This window comes from Dipodomys ordii, unplaced genomic scaffold (genome assembly GCF_000151885.1).
Source record: "Dipodomys ordii isolate 6190 unplaced genomic scaffold, Dord_2.0 Scaffold23, whole genome shotgun sequence".
NCBI lineage: Eukaryota > Metazoa > Chordata > Mammalia > Rodentia > Heteromyidae > Dipodomys > Dipodomys ordii.
Window position 1 is genome coordinate 11,858,929 of NW_012267239.1, and position 17,783 is coordinate 11,876,711.

Here is a 17,783-nt window from a genome sequence, read left to right on the forward strand (position 1 = left end):
CACACACACACAGCCTCTCCACACACTCAGACACACAGTGACACACTGTGAAGACAGTCACACACACACACAGCCTCTGCACACACTCAGACACACAGTGACACACTGTGAAGGACAGTCACACACACACACAGAGCCTTTCCACACACTCAGACACCCAGTGACACACTGTGAAGGACAGTCACACACACACACAGCCTCTGCACACACTCAGACACACAGTGACACACCGTGAAGGACAGTCACACACACACACAGCCGTCCGCACAGCCACAGGCTGCCGTGCCACTCACTGCGACACACAGTGGCCATGCAGTACTATGATATAATTAATGACTCACATGTATCTGGTCTCTGTCTCTAGCTCCTGCTCAAAGCCCTTGGAACCCTCGTGTCTGACAAGAGTGAGAGAAGCATCTTCTATAATAACATTTGAATGTTGGAAATAAATTCAGCTAAAGGAGAACCTTTTGGTTACCCATACCAACCTGCTCTCCAGCACACCCCAGGTTATATTAATGAGGTGACTTTTGGAGAACTCCTAGGAAAGAGAAAAAGGCTGACACAGGAACTAACCATGCGACTATCAAGACTGGAGTTTCAGTCCTGTCCTGACTTCCAGGGAGAGTAAGTCTGGAGGCTGAGTTAGTTGTCAATGGGCAATGGTTTGATCAATCCTGCCTATGTAATAAGGCCTCCATAAACCCTAACTGAAGAAGTTCTGCCTCCACAGGGAAGCCCCTGGGCTCAGGTCTCTTCTAGACTTTAAGTTTTGTATCTCTTCTCTTATTTATTTGTACCCTTTAAAATAGCATTTATTTTAAAAAGTCAGCAGGAATAAATAACCTGTTTTCTTGATCTGATCAAGCTGTCCTAGCAAATTACTGAGCCTGAGGGAGTCCTAGGACTTCTGGTCTCAGCCAGCATAGACATAAGTGTTGAGTAACCTGGGGCTGCATTATGTGCTGTGCACTGGCCTCTGCAGTGGAGCAGTCTCCTGAGATGCAGCCACAGCCTGCTGAACCCTGGAAGGTGGTGTCAGAAGTGAACTGTAAGATAGCCAGATGGTGTCCAAGGTAACTGGAGAGCAGCCTGGTATGGAAAACTTACACATTTGGGGCCAGAAGAGTTATGAACATTGAGAAAAGTTTTGTTTTATATCATTTAATTTAGTAAATAGTTGCTTCCCAGAGATCTGCTCATTACTTGGTAACTAAGAGATGAATTCCCCACTTACATGAGGGGGTTCAGCAACAGTCCCAGCCTAAGGACCGTGTCCACTCTGATTTGTGGATTCCAAATTCCCACAATTATTACGTCTCTGTCTTCTCTGCAAGTTATGTTGAAAACGGAGAGCAGAGCCGTGGGGGTCCAGTACTGTGCCTCACAAAGACAAGTACCCCCGTGTTCCTTAGGGTTTAGAGACGCAGTGTCTCCCCAGAGTGCATGCTTTGGAGGCCAGGATTCAGAGGTAGGGCCTTTGGGCGGTGAGGGGCTCGTGGTGGATGAAGCCACTGATGGAGCTGTAGTGAAGTAGACTATTGGGGAGGGGGTGTGGGATTTGGGGAGTGGGGCCTTACTTTGCGGAAGTACACCACTGGCAAGGTCATGGCTAGAAGGGGTATGTTATGTCCCTGAGTCCTTCTTATTTATCTGCCTCTTCTTCTCTTTCTTCATTCTTCTTACCTCACACCTTCCATCTTTCTCCTCCACGTGTATACATTTCAAATGGAAATCTTGCTTGGAACAACAATATTTAAGCATATAAGAGTCAACTCACACTGCTAAGATAGGAGAAGGGATTACAAAGAAAACAAACTATAGAAACCAAAGTGTACAAACTTCTGGTCTGCATAATAATCTAAAGAAATTACACCAAAGTTGAAGAAATGGTCTGTCGTAAAGTGCCTGCAAGGCCCTGAGTTCAAACCCCAACACTGCAAACAAATCACTCCATTTCTCAACACTTGTATTGAATGGAATATATATTTATTTTTACCTACAGACATATAATTATAAAATTGCGATGCTTCGAGAGGTTTTTTTCTTTGTCGCTGTTGTTTTTAATGTACTATGTGATTTTTTTGGTTTCTTCTTTATGTTCTTCCCCCAGTGACAACCTGTCTTCACTGTATTTGATTCCCGTGTCCTGCATCTTATATATACATTTTTTTCTAATTTGGGGAGGGGAAGGGAAATAACAAAATGCTGAAATAAGGATACAGGTTGACCCACTGTAACAATGAGATGTACAAGACACTATGTTGAAAACGAACTTTACAACTTGGGGAGGGGAGGGAGGAGTTGAGAGGTGAGGAGGGAAGGGATGGTAGGGGAAAACAAAGGAGGGGGGAACAACGCTCGATAGGAAGTGTGCTCATTACCTTACTCGTGTAACTGTAACCCCTCTGTACAGCATCTTTACAATTAAAAAATATTTAAAAAGAAAAGCAAAATCGAGCGTGCTTGTGTGGGTTTGAAAAGAAATCTCACCTAAGAAGAAACATAAATGAAATGTATCCAAGGTTCACGTCTGTGCCCCCACTGCTGACTTCTCCTCACAAGACACCATACGGTGTGTTTCAAACCTTTACTAAGGATTGCCTAAGATAATGAGCATTGTAATAAATTAAGGAAGGAAATAATTCCACCCACCGGGAAGGCTGGCCTCCTCCCAAGGAACAGAGCAGACGCAGAGGCAGAAGGCAGCCCTTCACAGTAACACTGCAGAGCCCCTGCTGTGTGCAGCCCGGCTTCACCTCATTCACCGACAGAGGTCACTGTGACACTCCTTCATAGAGACACAACCTGACTGCTCAGGCAGGAGGCAAACACAAAAACTGTGTCTCCCCAAGTGTTGCTGATTACTATTATTGTTATGATTATGTCAATTATTGTCAAGTGCTTTCTTCAAATGACATTTGAGGGCTGTGGTTTTACAGTTATGCAAAGTAAAAAGGTCTCCTGCACACACCGGTAAGGAAACTACCACCACCTACGTGATCACAGGCCTAAGCTGTCCTCATCACAGGCAGGGTCCAGGTCAGAGAGCGACAGGCTAGAGAACATGAGACCATCAATTGACATTGGAGGTGATGGTAAAAAAGAAAAAGCAGCGCTTCCTGGGTTCCCAGTGCCATCGACAGGGGGTATGGAGAAGGGAGTGGGCACTCCTGTCAGGCCATCAAAAACTAGAAGCAGCTAACTGCTAGACCAGTGCTTTGTCTCAGAGAACCAATGAATGCACGGACGGGAACGGGAGAAAGCTGAGGGCTGTGTTTTTATTTTAAAGGGGTCATTTTGAATTCAGCATATTTTCCAACAACCTGTTCGCCAGCTGTTTGAGTAGCTGGAGAGAAAGCCATGCTTATAGATGAGCAAGGAAGACAGGTTATTTGGATCTCACCAGACAATGCCAGGTAGATAGGCTGGCTGACAAATGTTATTCATAACTTTTCGTAAATGGTATAAAGTCACTTGCAGCAAAGAGTCTCCCACAATGAAGCTCAAGCAGCAAAGCAATGTGAGTACCATACTCCGAAAACACTCAGATATCTGCACCGAGATATGGTTTGGATTTCTGCAACCCAGTGATTTTTTTTGTTTGTTTTTTGTTTTTGTTTTGTCAGTCGTGGGGCTTGACCTCTGGGCCTGGGCGCTGTCCCTGAGCTCTTCATCTCAAGGTGAGCGCTCTACCGCTTGAGCCACAGCTCCACTTCCGGTTTTCTAGTGGTTTATTGGAGATGAGAGTCTCACGGATGTTCCTGCCTGGGCTGGCTTTGAACCGTGATCCTTAGATCTCAGCCTCCTGAGTAGCTGGGATTACAGGCCTGAGCCACCGGCGCCCGGCCCACGTGATGTTTTTAAACAATAATCCACACAATAAATGTAGTGCTGGCAGCCTCATGTACACAGTTCATATTAAATGGCTCTCTGCTGACCACAATGAACCACAGAACAATCACAGAAGTTCCACTTACGTTGAGATCCAAGTACAAATCACTTCTGTGTGGCTTTTCTCTCTCCTCATGCAGCAGAAATGGGCAGGGTGGTCCTGCTCTGTAACCCAGGACCCAGTCACCTCCATCTCTGTTGGGAAGGTCTCTGGTTGTCTGCTCATTGAAGGAGTCCCAGGAAAAGCCGTCTGTGGAGCTACCTAAACAAACACAGAGATCATCAATGACAAGCTAGCCAGAACAAAATGAGCCAGCTGTGTTTGGGACCCCTATGAGGACCTATCATCTTATCTTACTCTACTTTCTTAGTTATGTTGTTAGCATATACTAACAACATAATAGTATATACTCTTCTTACTCTATCGGATCTCACTAACAAAAAGCAAAAACATTCCCAACTTAGCAAAGTCTACTAGCTCTATTCTGCCCACGTTCTTGCTAAACACCCAGGGCTACATGGATCATGCTCACTGAGAACAGAGCAGAGATGGAGCCTGGGGGACAGACCAGGAGGCCTGAGCTGCTGATTTTACTATTCAATGGTGGTGCCTGAGATAAGTTAGCAGTGTGGGACACAACATGAGCCCTGTTTGTCTTTATTTCTGGAGATAATTACCAGCATGGTGATTCTCACTTTAGTATGGTCATCTTCTTTGAAATGAGGGTGTTACCCTAGCTCACTCTTACCTACCTAGCCAATTTTTATGTCAGGCCCTGTTCTTCAATGTTTAACATAATCCACTGTTAAGTGTTGCATTTCAAATGGAGAAATGGAAGCACAAAGAGGCTGTGCAGTTTACACAAGACCATAATAAAATCAGTATATGGTACAGCCAGGATTTGATCTCAGGTAGTTTAACAAGAGAGGCCATGCTCTTGTGACTATACGTCTGAATTCTGCCAGATAGTCTTGAAATGATAACATGTATTCTGCAATAAAAAGGTCTTTCTGGTTATAAAAGCAATATAGAGCATCTCTTTGAGAGACGTGATTTACATGCGCATCCTGAGGACCTTAAAGTATCCTTCAGTAAAGAAACCTAACTGTGTAATAGGGTTTTCCACACTTACTTGATCCCAGGATTCATTTAAAGGGGTATCTGCAAAGCATGTGGTGGTCCTTTGGAAAACAGTAGATTAGATCACCTCTGACAAGTCTCATTTGGCACTCAGATCCCTAGTCCTCTCCTGATTCCTAGTAAGCAACATTAGTAAAATACTATGCAACTAGGCAGAAATCAAAGATTTAGCTTAGTAGTTTTGCAAGAGGTATGGCTGTGGGGTATTTATTATACATAATCTCTTAAAAGCCTCTTAGCTTTGACCCCAGGCTACCAATGACTTCCATCCCACCATGCTGAAGCTCTGACTTAAAAGTAACAGGATTTACAATGTGGAAACAAATGTTGTTCTTGTCGTTGTTTTTATTGTACTGCCTATGGTCATTTTTTTCCCTGTGGTTTATTTGTTGCCATAGTTGACTTCTGTCTTCTTTACCCGCTTATATGATTGCGGGGGGTGGGGGGAGAGGGAGCACAGAAACAGTGGGACAAAGGGTGAACCAATTCAGCAGTGAAACTCACTAGACACTATGCTGAAAATGAACCATACAACTTGGGGGGCGGGGGAGACAAGAGTGAGGGGTGGGTGACACTGTTCAAAAGGAAGTGTACTCGTTTCCTGATTTATGGAACTGTAACCCTCTGTACTTCACCTTTACAATAAAAATGTTTAAAAACTAATGGGAGCCGAGAACAAGTCAGCTCACAAAGGGGCTGTGGCACTATGTGCTTCTCCTTTATTTTAGAGTAGCGTTGTTTGTTGTTGATACAGCTAAGGTTTTGCTTTTGGTTTGTTTGTTCCGTGTGTTAAATTTTCAGTCACACTTCCCTGACACACTGTCCCCAAACTGCTCCTTGGGAATCCAGGACAAGACACGGCCTTCCTCCTCTGCAGATCCAGGCCATGGCTTCCCTCACAGGATGAGCGCCTTCCCACAGTACCCTTCACCCCGGCCCGGCCGAGCATGGAAAAGGCTGCCTGCTGAGCACCTCCATTACATCCACACGGAGACCCTGCTAAGCACCTCCTCACAGATACTCTGCCAAGCACCTGTACCCTCTCCTCACAGAGACCCTGAGAGGAAGTTAGTGTAGGGTATACTTTAACCAATGGAGACAGTTCAGAACCCTCTCAGCTCCATGGGGAGGAGTCATTCTCCCTTCAAGAAGAATCCTGCACAGGTTTGGTAAAAAGAAAAGGAAATAATCCAATTTTAAATTTTTGGTGCTCTTAGAGTATCTCACTTCCAAAGTATTTTGGATCCCTTGCTTTGTATCCCTCTGCTTCTCATTTTTATTTTGTAGCAAATGCTGGCTTGGGGGAAAGCATAATGTATATGTGTGTGCATATGTATGTATGTATCACAGAGTGCAATGCACAACACCCAAGACAACGCTTACCTCAGCAGAGGCTCCCTGTCTGGTGAGACTGAGCTCATCATGCAAACATGAGAAAGTGGTAATGCCCATAGCAACAAGACTTTGACATCTTCGATAACACACACAGGGGAATGCACGTGCACACACTTGCAAACACACTCACGCTCCTGCGAGGCCAGTGCTTCATTGGTGAGGTGAGGCATAGAACCCAATTTCACTTATGTGGAGGCAAATTAATGGAAAGTTTAAGCAGAAGCTATAAAAATTAACTTCCATGGGTTTAGTTTTAAAGGGACAGGTTATAAATGGTTAATATTTAGCCAGGCAATATTCCTGTGAAGAAAACAAGTGTGATAAAACCACTATGCCTCATAACTTGGCAAGAGATCATTACAGGGAAAAAAGCAAGGACAGAAAGAAGCAAGATGAAACTAGTTTTCTTGAAAGTTTGACTAAGTTAGGACACAGGACAGATTCAATTTTCCCAAAACACAAAAAATGATCAAATACTTTTAAATGAAGACTTTTATTAAAATAAACACAAGTGTTTCAGTAAAAATAACACATCAGTAAGATAATGCCCATGCTACTCTCTTCAGCTTGGCAAACAATAGAGAGAAAACTACCTGAAATTAGGCAGATATGTCAGAACCATCAACTTCCTTTAGTTTATGATACAGACATGCTTTAGAGTGTCAGATTTTCATTACCTTGTGAAATGCTGAAATGTGTGCCTTATCAATGTACCATTAAAATGTTTTAATATTAGTTAGTTTGCTTCTGAAAGTCATTGCAGTAACTTGATTGATCACACATACACACACAGGTGAATTCACAGCTGACCACACTTAACATAACAGCGTGGGTGTACACACACACACTAGGGGGGCTTACCTGGGGACCAGCTGCAAAATCTGTGCCTTTCCCAACCAGTCACATGATGAGCTTTATTTCCCGAGACTAACCTGTAACATCAGCCTGGGGTTTGCTTGAAAATGATGGAAGCAGTAAGAAAGACAAGGTAGCACACCGTGGGGACCAGGCAGGCCTGCCACCCGACAAGGTAGCGTGCCGTGGGGACCAGGCAGACCTGCCACCCGACAAGGTAGCGTGCCGTGGGGACCAGGCAGGCCTGCCACCCGACGAGGTAGCGTGCCGTGGGGACCAGGCAGGCCTGCCACCCGACAAGGTAGCACGCCGTGGGGACCAGGCAGACCTGCCACCCGACGAGGTAGCACGCCGTGGGGACCAGGCAGACCTGCCACCCGTCCTTCCAAGTGGAATGTGGGCTTTCTGCCCGACTCTGTGGCTCCCTGTACTCTCACCACCGATTTAAGGCCTTTTCTGCTCTGCTCTGTGTCTCCCTCCACGAGAGTCCATGTTTGACACTGCCCCTGGGCCCTGGACCCCGGGTCTGGCTGTGTGACTGGTTGGCTACGTGAATGGCTTTGGCCAACTGCATGAGGGCAAAGCAACAATGCACAATTCTAAACCAAGGCCTAACAGTCCTAGGGCCTTACTTATTTGTTTGTTGTCCTAACGTTTGAACTGGGGGCCTTGGGTTTATTAGGCAGGCAGGTACTACTCCAGCATTTGAGCTATACCTCCAACTGTTTTTTGTTTCATATTGATGTTTACTTTTCACGCAGGGTCTCAGACCTCAATCCTCCTCATTCCTTCCCATGTAGCTGGAGTCACAGTTACATACAACAAGACCAGCTCACTGGTTGAGATGAGGGTCTCATGAGTTTTTTGGCTGGGCGGGCCTTGATGCTTCTATTTCTCTGGGTAGCTGGGATTGTAGGTATGAGTCACCACATCCGGCCTTTACCCCTTTCTTTGTGCTCTGCCATCACCATGAGATAGAAGGCCCTAGAAGCCCAGTCCTGCAGGGATGTTCAAGTGTACCCATACAGGTCATATGAAGCTCAGCCAACTCTCAGGCCAGTGACCAAGAACAAACGTGTGGTAAACCGTTGAGATTCAGGGTCTGCTGGTTGAAGTAGTGGCCGGGTATCCTCTATCCAATCAGCCTGCTCTGGAGGCTCTATAGCTACCATGCAGCTTGTACCTTCCCACTAGAAGGATTAAAGGCCACTATTTTTATTTTCAACCCTGTAGTATACGTAATTGTTCGATGTAGAAGGTCTGAAAACTAGGTGAGAAGTCATAGGGCACCCATCTCCTCACAGTTACCCCAAGATCAACATGCAAATTCATGGAGGCACTGCAGTGCAGCAGGCCCCAAATCTGCCTAAGATCCCAAAATAGAATCACCATCACCAAAGGCAACAGCTCCAAGGAGTGGCTGATCTTCTCCCCAGACCAGAGTTACCCCTGGATTCACAAACTACATTTGCCACTCATGGTAAACCAGGCATGGCCTTTGATCATCTAAATATATCTGAAGACAAACATACATTTCAAAATGCAGGATTGAAAACATACCCTAAAGTAAACACATCTGGAAAAAGTTCTTCTTTACTTTTGGTGGTACTGGGGTCTGAACTCAGGGCTTTGCACTGGCCAGGCAGGTGGCAGAGAATCTACCATCCAGGCTTCTTGTTTAGCTGTATTTTGAATAGGGTCTCACCTTTGCCCAGGCTGCCTGACCACAGCCCGGGGCAGCTGTCCCACGTAGCTGGGATCACGGGCACTGCCAGGGAAGCCTGCTTTTTACCAATTAAAATGGGGTCTTGGGAACGCTCGGCCTGAGCTGGCACTGAATTGTGGTCCTCCTGATCTTAGCCTCCAATTGTCTAAGATTCCAGGCGTGAGCCATCAGCTTCTAGCTTAGACAAAAGTTCCCAAGGAACAAAATCAGAGTACCTTTCAGGTTTTCTCTAATTTCCTGTCGAGACAAGCCCTCACTTGGCAGCAATGATGAAGTGGCTATGCCACGAAAATAGAAGAGGTTATATATAAAAAAAATCTCAGCTTGAAACGCTCAAGAGTTTTAGCTTCTATGTTGTAGGTCCTCAGGCCATCCATCACACTTGACTTAAAATAAATTCAAAAGGTGACATTGTCTCAGCCGTGAATATCAGAGCTGATATGTAAAGATAGACAGGTTGTCTCCTGTTATGTTATTCAAACATGCGCTTACAAGCCAGAGAAACAGAAAGTGGCTCATGGAAAGTGACAGTGTGAAGTATCTGCAGGGGCTGTGTGTGCCTCTGTGCATAATTATTCATGTCTATATCCAGAGCTCTGGCGACAGTATAGTATCACGGCTGGTCTCGGTCAATTAGAAATGAATGGCTACCCATGATGCAACCCACTCTCAGCCCCAGTGGTGTTAAATGATATCATGTAACCAAGCTAGCTCAGTAGCTAGAATTTGCAGAAAGTATTGTATCAATCCATCTCAGCCTCTAACTCTCCTCACTAGGTGTATACCAGAGAACTGATTCACAGGGCAGAAGATGAATGGGTGGCTAGGAGGGAGGAAGCTACTGGTGGACCAGGAAGGAGTATAGTCTGGGGAAGGGACTACAGCAATTTGAGAATCTTTGAGGAGAGTCGCAGAGCCATCAAACAAGTGCAATTTTGCTTGATTGTCTAAAATCATGCTTAAGCTCAGTAAGAAGAGAATGTAGAATTGGAAAAGTTTTTGTGTCTCTCCACCTACCTGCTCATTCTATAGTTGAAGCAAGATCCCAATATTATAGCATACCCAGTTAGCAGCAAAGGCAGAATGAAAACGTTTGTATCTACGTGGGATATTATTGTCAATCTGGAGACAGGAGTGCTGAGGTCTGGGGGTGGGGAGTAAATGGGAATGATTAAGACATGAGCAGGTGGGGGAGAATGAAAGGGTGGCACCATAATCGTAAACGGATTTGTTGCATGGTGGCCCTTTTGCACAGCTACTTAAAGATGATAAAAATATAATTTAAGAAAGAGCATGGGCAGGGCTTTGACAGGTGAGCTCAGTTCCTGACTGTGACTTTTATTCGTTGTTGAACCATGGTGAAGTTATCAAAACACACTGAGTCTTTATTATTTTACCAATGAAATTGAGATAACATGCCTGATATGGAACTGGACCCAGTGTTGTTTCAGGAACGTTCCAGGCTGTGTCCACACCACTCGGGGGACACGGGAAGTCCTTTTCAAGTAAGGAAACCTGTACACTTAAAGATGGGATTAGTGAGCACCCCACACTTGAGGGAAGGAAACCCAAAGGGAATAACTGAACTCCGAGGAATTCATGGAGGCCCTGCAGTGCAGTGGACCTCAAATCTGTCAAGAACATACAAGTAGACTCCCCATCACCAAACACACCAGCTCCAGGTAGTGACTCATCTTTTCCCCAGACCACGTTCCCCAGGGCCCTTCATAGATACCCGATAAAGTCTCCTTCTGGAGGTCAAGCACATGACTCTTGAGTCCCAAGTGAAGCCTTTTATAGACCTAGCTTTGAATGAAATAGCATTTTAAAGCGGTATATAAATACCCTTTATGAGCATCACTGCCTTAGCTTTCTTCCACTGTCTTTCCCCAAGAGGAATACAGATGTTAAATGAGGGGGAAACATTACTAAAGTGAATATTCTCAACCTTGAGAAACAGTAGCACATATAAGTACAAGTGATGTTAAGGGTGGATGGAATCAGGAGTCAATGCATCAAAGTAAGATCTGAGACAGAAAAGACTAAGAAAGGATCAAATTTAGGAGGCTGTGGGATTTGTGAGACATTACAAGCTTCTATCTGTCCTCAGATAATAAATGCCCAAGAAATTCAATACTGTAAATTCAAATGTCTATGGAATAAAAAATGTGATTATGTCTGATAATAAGCAATATAGATGAGCACTGAATTTTTTGTTGTTGTTGTTGGTCGTGGGGCCTGAACTCTGGGCCTGGGCGCTGTCCCTCAGCTCTTCAGCTCAAGGCGAGCACTCTACCACTTGAGCCACAGCGCCATTTCCGGTTTTCTGAATGGTTTATTGGATATAAGAGTCTCACGGACTTTCCTGCCTGGGCTGGCTTTGAACTTTGATCCTTAGACCTCAGCCTCCTGAGTAGCTGGGATGACAGGCGTGAGCTACCAGCGCCCTGCTGAAAATTATTTTTGAAGTGAAAACTATGCAGAAATGCAGAAAATGCATCACATAGCATTTACTATAAGTAACTTTGAATATTTTCCTTTTAATGTCACAGTTATTATATAAACTGATGCACCAGTGGGGGTTAGTCTTTAGAGATACTATGTAACTATTAATGATGTGCAATTTAAGTCTACAAAATATAAGCCTTTGATTATCAACTACATCATGAATAATTTTAAAAACTCCTTCCAAAATGAATACATATTCACAAAATGTATTTCCCATATTACTAGTGTAGGCTCTCATAATACTATTAGAACTCTCGAGGAAGGCAAAGGGGAAGAAGCTGTGTTGCTCTACGACGGGACCAAGATTCTGGAGGTGCTGTCTTGTTCTACAATTGTGGTTCTTAGCAGGTGGCCATGGTCCCAGTTCTGTCGGGTTTCCATAATTCTCACCCTTCCCCTCCCCTTCAGGCTAGGGTGGGTAAGGGCATTCTGCTTTGCTTGGTTTCTTAACTCAGTCTTTGCGTTTGGATACCATTTCTTACGTTATCTCTAGCTTGAGCACTTTGAGGAATATACACCTATTTCTCTGTCGGGAACCCTATCAGACACAATATTGGCACCAGTAATGGTGGTTATTTCCTGCCCTTGGGCTTTTTGTATTTACTACCCACTCCTGATGTGGAACATACTGAATTAGACTAACAGCAGCAGTGCAGTCTTTGGGAGCTATCAAGCCTGGAGAGTTTGCCTCCTCAGTCAATACCTGCTGTAATCCAAAGGAAATGAGGCCTTTCTGCATTTCACCTTTTCCAAAAACCTCCTAAGTTGGAGGCAGAGTGTGCAACATTATTTGGCTTTGGATTTATTTCATTTCTTAACTTTGCTATGTCTCAGTCTCCTCTGAAAAAGGAAGAAGTAATGTTTCTTGTCTTCTGGGATTCTATAAGGATTTAAGAGTTAATAATAGGCCTGGGGATATAACTCAAGCAAACAGAGGATTAGCCTAGCAAGTGCAAGGCCTTGAGTTTGAACCTCAACACTGGCGAGTTAGTAATGCATGCAATGTCCTCTCAGCACTGCCTGGCACTACATAAAATCATGCTGCTAGAAATCCTGCCCTTCGCTCCAGCCTGAACTAGACACCATGGAAGCAAAAAGTTAGACTGGGATAGAGTTGCATTTCCCAAGTCTCATTCAAGCTCAATTCAGTGAATATATTCTCAAATTTATTTTATATACTTTGAAGTGTCTCTCTTGCTTCTCATTTTCTATTTAAAGTATAATATGATAAAAAAATCCATGAAGCAACAAAATGAGTGTTCTGATCTCATAGAGAAGGATATTGGAGGAGTCAGGGTCTTTTCAAAACGTCCGATTCAGGTCTCACCATGTTTCCTCGTTTTATTTTTAGTGATGCTGGGTTTGAGCTCATGGACTCATGCTTACCAGGGGGCACACTACCATTTAAGCCACACCTCCTCCAGCTCAATGTATTTTGTCAATTCAACGTGATTCCATGTGGCCAAATATGAAATTAACCCTATCATCTTTACTTTAATAACTTCGAAAGTCTGTAAAGTGACTGCTGTAACCTCCAGTGTGATTTTGCTGTGTCTTGGGGCTGTTATCCTACCAGAAAGCCAGCCCATGCATCCAATTTAAAATGGAGCCAGGAGAAAAATCAATTTACAGAAAAGAAAATTAACTTCATAAGCAAAATTCTCAGGAAAGCAACTGATCCATAAAGCAAGCTAATTCTATCCTAAGAATAGAATTGAATTCAGCCTGTATTTTTTTCGTCAAGAAGGATTTGTCAGTATACTTGAGTTCAGAGTCATTCTCTGGGACATTTCCAGTAAATAACAGAATAAGAAGCTATGAGTTTCATGCTGCTGAGAAATCATAAGTAAGCTCAAGATGGTCAGAAACGGCTTCAGAATAGCAAAGATGACTAAACAGAATTGCACATGCTGATGAATATTCCAGAAGTCAGCTTTTATTGTGGGATTAAATTTTATTTAGATGCATAGAAGTAAATTTTCTTGCCAAATGCTCATAATTAATCATTTAAGTAAAAGTATAGGTTACAGCATTGACTCATGCTGATGTGAGAGGCCAATCATTTGTTGGCTCTTCCTCTATTTGAAACAAAAAATTACAAATCCTAAATTATAGAAATGCAGGGGAGGCCTAGAGAAAGCTACCGCTTATATAAGAACTTGGGATTCAGCATATCCAAGACATCTCAGGGTGGGGCCCCAGATCTCAGTGGATGCCTGCAAATGAAAATGAAAATGCAGACAGGGTGCAACACTTCCCAGGACTGAAAATTTCACGTATGTTGACTTTGTGTTTTGACAAGAAATGCACCCATCACCTTCTCATGTAACTGTAACCCCTCTGTACATCACCTTGACAATAAAAATAAAAATAAACCGGCTTCCTTTAATATACACAGGAGTCTAAAAAATAAACGTCTATTGAAATTTACAGCCGTCAAAGGAAGTTTGAGTAACACTGGTACACCCCAGAATCCTCTTTCCAAACCCAGTGGTCAGTGCTCAGCTTGGTCCTGAGTTCGGGGCACGTCCCAGGAGCAGAGCTGGATGAATGGTTTTTGTTTTTTTTAATTCCTTTTGAGAAAACTCACAGCTTTCCTTCCAGTGCTCCCAGTCACTTTGCTGGCTGCTTCTTTTTCTTCCTGCGGGATGACGTTGTTTGCACTGTGGTATGCTCAGCAGTACCCCTGGCCTCTACGTACCTAGTTGAAACACCCTATGCTGCCCCTCAGCCACCTGCGATGACTAAAAGCACCGTCATCAAACTCACATCCGATGCTTTAAATGCCACCCAAACTCCAGTGGATGGACATAACCGCTCTTGAAACTCGCCACATGACTGATACTCACTCCAAATCTGATTTTCTTCCTTACGGTGTTGCTCTCTCAACCTTTCTCTAACTCATCCGTGAGTCCTCTCTTTCCTTCACATCCCACCCTGAAACCCTCCCATGGATTTCTGTAACAGTTAAGCGCAATGCAGGTTCCTGGCCTGACTCCACCTCCTCATCCTCCCATGTCTGGCTGTCCACCTTCCGCACCTGTCCTTCTTGTGGTTCTGTAGGCAGGCTGACTTCACCCCCACGGCTGGCATTTACCCTGGATGTTTCCTCTGATAGACTTTCACATGTCTGATTCCTTCCCACTATTCAGGTTTTTTGCCCAAATATCCTTTCAGGAGAAGAATCTTCTTAGCCCTGACTGGCACCAAATTTCCTCTCTTAAAGTATTTTATCCATAGCACTTATTATCTTAAGCCATATAACTAATGCACTGAAAAAGCTAGCTGTAGCAAAGCAAAGGATCAGATATGCTTCCTTCGATGTGAATAGGATTATAGTGTTCCCAGGATAGCATATTTCAGCTATTCCAGGTAGATCAATAATCAATGATGATTAACATGTATAGTCCCAGAGGTATGTTACAGATCTATCAGCAAAGAACACAGACTTCAGGTTGGATGCTACACTGCGGGTGTGAGTGGCTAGAATTCTGAGGCCATCTTCAGAGTCAGTTGGAGAGCCTTGTGACTTATTAGAAATGGCTTCCCATGCACAGGAAGTGAGAATGGGGGGGTCATGTTTAGGGTATCCTTTCAGGAAGCCCTATGTCTCTTTCTTTGTCTACTTACTTGGTAATTCTCAATGGCATCCTTATCAGTATCCTTATCATCCTTAAGAAGAAATCAAAAGGAATGCGTAATCAATCAGACAACGTACCAGAAGGCTTGTAACTATGGTGACAGTCTTCATGGAGGGAACCACGTAAAGGTGAACAGTATGCTAGACCATTTGGTGACTGGGATCCCAGGCATAGAGGAAGACGGGAACTGCATGTGAGAAAAGGAAATGAACTCCAAAGGGGACTGTCCTGCTTTCTAAGAAACACAGGGGCAGGAAATTTTGAGAGTGTAATAAGTGTTTGCTGTTAGTAAGATACTACTTTTATTATGTAAGCTTCCAACTATGCTATTGAATAATTAAGCAAGGACAAGTCTAGAAAAAAATAAAGAATAAAAAAGGAGAAAAAAAGAACTGAAAAGAAAAACTCGCATTACTCAATCATCCAAATTCCTCTCCTCACTCATAAGAAAGTTCAGCTGATGGCCCTTGGCTCCAGACGCGTAGCCATAGCCTCTTCCTCTTTCGATGTTCTCACCAAGAGGGATTTAATGCCCTCTCCTTGATTCATTCGACGGTCACTTCAAAGGGACTCAATATTTGCCTAAACAACTCCCTGTCTTAGTAAATCCAGACAAACCCCCAAAGCCATGTATCTACATTCCACACACCACTGCCGCCCATCTGTGACCTCAGACTTCACTGTTGATGACTAGTCTGCCTCCCAATATGAAACTTTCACATCATCAATCAGTTCACACAACTAATGCTGAAACGGGCCGTGGGTCGCCCAGACAAAAACAAACAATGTAGCACATTTGCCATAACTTCACCATTTACAGCAAGAAAGGAATGATCCATACTTGTTCCAGAGCATGGCTCATGGCACTAACCAAGGTGAAGATGGGTACATCTTTTAGTAGCAACTAAACTAAATTATTTTATTGAATAAACAAGTGTGTTCATTCTGACATGCAAATAAGATTTGTAAGGTTCCTATCAAGACAGCTGGCCGATGGCTCATCGTTTCTGTGTTTTTTTAAAACGCTAATAGATAAATGGGGAAAGGACAAATAAGAATACATGATCAACCATTACTACTACCATTAGTAGTAAAAGAAATGCAAGCAAAAAGAATAAAATACACTGCTCTTTCTCTATTCTAAGAAGCAAGAAGGCAGCCATGAAGGCAGCCATTGTGTCTGAGATAGCCCCGGACTCACACGGTACCCAGGAACAGAATATTCCTACTAAGTGTCTGTTGAATAAACAATTGAGAACACATACAAATACTCTTTGGATGGGAATATTCTGAATAAAAACTGCAGGACAATCTGAAAACAAATATTAAGAGGAGGATAAAAATTACACTTTTGGTTAGGTAATATTTCACCCTAAAGAAATTTTCTCATTTGCAAATGTCAGATGCAAAAAAATGTTCATGCAAAAAAAAATGTTCATCAAAAGGCTGAGATCTGAGGATTGCAGTTCAAAGCTAGCCCAGAGAAGAAAGCCCATGAGACTCTTACCTCCAATAAGCTACTCAGAAAAAGCTGTGTGGTGCCATGGCTCAAGTGATAGAACACTAGCTTTGAGCACAAAGAGGCTCAGGGACAGTGCCCAGGCCCTGAGTTCAAGGCCCAGGACTGGTTAAAAAAAAAGTTTATTACATCAATAAAATACTAAAAGATTATAAATAATCCCAGTGTCCAAAACTAGAAAATGATACTAGCTGGATGGTACATTTTCTACAAAGAACAGTCCACAAAATTGAAGCAGTGTAGATGAAAGGCTCACAAATATGAAATGAAGTTTATAACATGTTGACTCAAAAATTATACATCAAGTACAGAGTTTTTTTTACAAGTTTTGTGAAAAGACTAGATGAAGATTTAAATGTTAAAGCAATTTTTCTATCCTTATAAACTTCTCTATATTTTTGTGATGGCTATATATTTGTAATAAAAATTAAAATTCTACATTAATAAAATAGAATCTATTGAACTTTCTGAGGAGAGCTACACAGCCTAGTTAGAAGCATAGAATATGATATGTATGAAGTATGAAGCCACCTTTCTCTGATGACAATTTGTTCTGCCAGGAAGCATGCCCCTTCTCTCAGAGACCATGCAAACATCAGTGGGCACCGGTTCATGGAGCCCCAGCCTCTGAATTTAGTAGCATAAGCACCTACTCAGTCATCTATGATAATAAAGATGAGCCCAGAGGAAAGTGCAGGATTTACCTCATCACTTTGAATGCTGGGCAATGGACTCTGCTTCTCAGAGTCTATTTCCTCAATGGTGTGTGGGGTTCCTTTAGCCCTGACTCCTTCTAGACCACTTCCTTATAGTTTAGGTACCTGAGGATCACCTGCTTCCAAGCAGAGTCTTCTTTAACAATAAAACTCTGACTGAGAACTGCTTCTACTGGACCTTTAATTATTCTTTTTTTTTTGTCGGTCGTGGGGCTTGAACTCTGGGCCTGGGCGCTGTCCCTCAGCTCTTCAGCTCAAGGTGAGCGCTCTACCCCTTGAGCTACAGCGCCATTTCCGGTTTTCTGGTGGTTTATTGGAGATAGGAGTCTCACGGTCTCTCCTGCCCGGGCTGGCTTTGAACTGCGATCCTCAGATCTCAGCCTCCTGA

At 43.5% G+C, this 17,783-nt stretch overlaps 1 protein-coding gene across 1 annotated transcript in view; it reads right to left on the bottom strand.

Moving 5' to 3' along the window:
• Positions 1-17,783, bottom strand: part of Fmn1 (formin 1) — a 230,378-nt gene that overhangs the window by 182,075 nt on the left and 30,520 nt on the right. Inside the window, exon 2 of the mRNA XM_013014304.1 lies at positions 3,981-4,152. Coding sequence (XP_012869758.1) covers positions 3,981-4,152 — 172 coding nt within the window. The remainder of the gene's footprint in view (positions 1-3,980; positions 4,153-17,783) is intronic.